This window comes from Oncorhynchus masou, chromosome 14 (assembly GCF_036934945.1).
Source record: "Oncorhynchus masou masou isolate Uvic2021 chromosome 14, UVic_Omas_1.1, whole genome shotgun sequence".
Lineage (NCBI taxonomy): Eukaryota > Metazoa > Chordata > Actinopteri > Salmoniformes > Salmonidae > Oncorhynchus > Oncorhynchus masou.
The window spans coordinates 16,367,522-16,371,150 of NC_088225.1; the positions used below are offsets into that span (position 1 = coordinate 16,367,522).

Sequence of the window (3,629 nt, forward strand, 5' to 3'; positions counted from 1 at the left end):
AGGCTAGCATAGTGCAAGGAGGTTACCTGGGGTTACTAAGTGCCAAATGAAGGCTCATGTCTTAAGCTGTCAACAATTCAGACTGAGGCCATGTGCATGCACATAATAGCTACTTAAATGATTGTTTAGGCCTGTTTTATTATGTCCAGTGAGGCTACAATTGGGCAACATGTTGAGGAACATATGGATTTTGACACTCCCTTCAGTATGACATAACAAATGATATATTTCTTCACATAGATTGGGACACGCTGACAGAACAACCTCAGGATATAAAAAGTGAAGACCCATCTGTGGTTAAAGTGAGGATCCATCTGTGGTTGGAAAGAAGCAAAACTTTGATGCTGGATCCTGCGATGCCAGAGGAACCCAGTAAAGACCCCATGACAGTGCCAGCAACCCCAGAAAGAGCTGTCATGGAGAAGGCCAACATCAATGACCACACTCCGACTGTGACTATAATAGCTATCCCTTTGGTCACTGAAATCCAACTGAACGCGGCAACAGGTGGTGCAGAACTCTCCTGCTATCGTTGCACAGTGCCGTTTGGTGTGGTCATTCTCATTGCCGGTATCGTGGTCACTTCTGTGGCCTACAGCTTCAATTCACATGGGTCCACCATCTCCTACTTTGGGCTGGTGCTACTATCTGTTGGACTGGTGCTATTGGCACTAAGTGCGGTATGCTGGAAGATGAGACTTGAGAGAAAGAAGGAGAGGCGGAGGGAAAGCCAAACTGCATTGGTCGCAAACCAGAGGAGCATCTTTGCATGAAGGGAAAGACTGATCATCAGGAGAGAAATAAGTCTGTGATATGTTTGGGTGCGAGAGGAAACAGAGGTAGTGGTTAATTTGAAAGCAGAGTGGAGACAGCTGTATCCAGATGTTTTCATGACTGTCCAACGTATGTGGTGGGTCGTTGACCTGCAATGCTTTGACCTCAGACTGTCTCTAGGCTAAGCAAGTCAAAACATCTTCGCTTTCATGAAGTTGTTGGGTTTTTAATCTGTCAAACAGACTGGTCACATCTGGGAAGCTGGGCAGACAGCCAAACTGAATGTATCAAAATCAAGACAAATTACCACTGTACAAAGCAATGGAGAGGATGTTTCCTCTTCATTAATCTACTGTTGCATCTGGTGTCTTAGATTTACTGGGAGGGATAGTGGTCTGAAAAGAGGAGGACATGGGAAAATCCAGAACAATGAATCATGTTTCATTTACCATGTTTTAGGCATAACATCTCATAAAGTCTAATTGTTCCTTTTCATTTCACACATAATTATGTTCAATTACCTGACATGGGAATATGGTACTTACATGTTAATATGTAATGATATATATTGGCATTATGGGGACACAAAAACGTGTTGTTTTTGTTTGATGTATATTATCGTATTCTCTGAAACAAGTCAAGCTCAGAGATAAAGTCAATTAGATGTCACACAGTAATTATGTATAGTACCTATGATGTACCTATGATGTTATAGGTAGTATTGCATTATGAGGGAATATGATTAATGACTAAATATAACTTCCATTGAATTAACCTTTATTAACTATTCCCTGTAAGCACTGTTCCACACCATGACTAACATGGTGTTCTATGTAACTATGACGACAAGATTCTTTGGAATTACTAGCATCTTGCCACAGTCTTGTTGTCACTACAGTACCTGCCATTGTCAGTAAATGTATTTCATATGTTGAGCGATATGAAATGTTCTAGTATTTTATTCCACTTTAATATAATCATTTTTATGTATGACTTCTCTGTTAACAGTACATCAATTGTTAATAGGTTATAGTGAGGTTTAATAAACTCTCATCCATATTTAAACATTTCATTGTGTCCGTTTTCATGATCCAAAGGTTCACTATGTATGTATTCTGAAGAGAACAGCTGATATATAGGGGAGAAGTCGAAGTGTTCCACAAGACAGTCTGGCTCATATCAGCTATTAGCTTGACATATCAAATTAAATTATCTTTCTGTTTAACACAACCACACATGGTCTATTTCAGATTTGTTTGTTTTTTCATGACGGAAATGACATAATAGAATGTCTCTCACTTAATGTATTTGTCAAAGAAGAAAGAGTAGGGCATAACTGCTAAAAGCAGATAAGTGGTGTGACTTGAACATTCAATAGTGAATTGAAGGAAGTGTGTCTTTCTCTCCTGACGTACACCACTAAGTCCAACTCCTTATCCTGGGGTTCCATTGTGTATTCAACCTCATGCACTTGTTCTGCCCTTTGTTGATTGTTTAAACTGCTTTGAGGGCAGGTTTGCCTTGGATTACATTTCATTCATCTGCAGTGAATGAAATGTGTTCGTGATAAGGATAATACATATTGTTTATGTATTATATAAATAAGTTACAGTATTAATATCTACTAAATATGTTTTCTAATATTACAATGTATTAACTATTTGTTGTTGTTTTGTGCCTCTGTCAGGATCAAATTATGTAGCTGCCAAAGGTGACATCACTGTATGCTTTGACAGCTGAGAAATCACTTCCACCGTTTCTTCCACTATATAGTAAAGTCCAAATAATATGCATAACAGTACTCAGTTGGCCAACAGAATCAATACTTCATTCTTCCTTCCAATACATACATTCCCAAAGGTCAAAGGAAGTTGAACTCTCCTGTTTGACTTGGTTTAAAATAGCACAGACTCTGAGGTATATTTATAGGCAGCATTTGCGTTGCTATGCGTCCCTGTGACACCAGACACTACAACTAAATGGTTTGCTTGCGTCAGAGGAGCACCTACAACACACTTTGTCACTTTTGAGGGCGAACCTTACCCCACGCATAGGGAAGCTCCTTATAGGGGGAGAAAGGAGTCATTCAGACACCTGACTCTGGGACCAAATGTTAATCACTTAGTAAGATGTGTCCCTTTTCCACATGAAAGGTTACCAGCAGCTAGGGCTAAGACGCAGTGAAGTTGGAAAAAAGGGGTGATCTGATATGGGATTTAACAGGTGCTCTCCACAACCGTACCCTCTTTCTGAATTTGGTCACTATTTTTTGTTCCATGGACTGCCAAGCAGATAATTATGTTTATGAATAAGACAAAAGTGAGTTTGGATCAAATTATTTGAATTGAAGAAGCCCATTTTATTTTACTAGGCAAGTCAGTTAAGAAGAAATTCTTATTTTCAATGATGGCCTAGGTATAGTGGGTTAACTTCCTGTTCAGAGGCAGAACGACAGATTTGGTACCTCTTCAGCTCGGGGATTTGAACATGCAACCTTTCGGCTGCTAGTCCAATGCTCTAACCACTAGGCTACACTGCCACCCCATAATGGCTAGCTGTTACAAGTCAGAATGGGATGAGCACAATTAAAAGTAATGAGGTCAACATTACAGGGATACTTTTCAGTCAGTCACTTCCAATCAAATACTTGATAAAAAAAACAGAGAAGCATGACTTAACCATAAACAGCTTGAAATAATCCAAATATGTGGTACCAGAGGAGCAAAGGGCTTATTTATTACAGCTTCTATTTCAAATGACGTCCAATCAATGACCTTGGTTGACCTGGAATATGAGGTCAATGTTTTAGAAATATTTTTTTCATCGTTGCTTGTGAGCTCACCCTGTTATCATCA

General features: G+C 39.3%; 1 protein-coding gene across 1 annotated transcript; it reads left to right on the forward strand.

The window, feature by feature from the left end:
* Positions 1-356: 356 nt before the first annotated feature.
* On the forward strand, positions 357-773 carry LOC135553809 (transmembrane protein 100-like). The gene has a single exon (XM_064985751.1). The coding sequence runs from the start codon at positions 357-359 to the stop codon at positions 771-773; it is 417 nt and encodes a 138-aa protein (XP_064841823.1).
* The last annotated feature ends 2,856 nt before the right edge of the window (positions 774-3,629 follow it).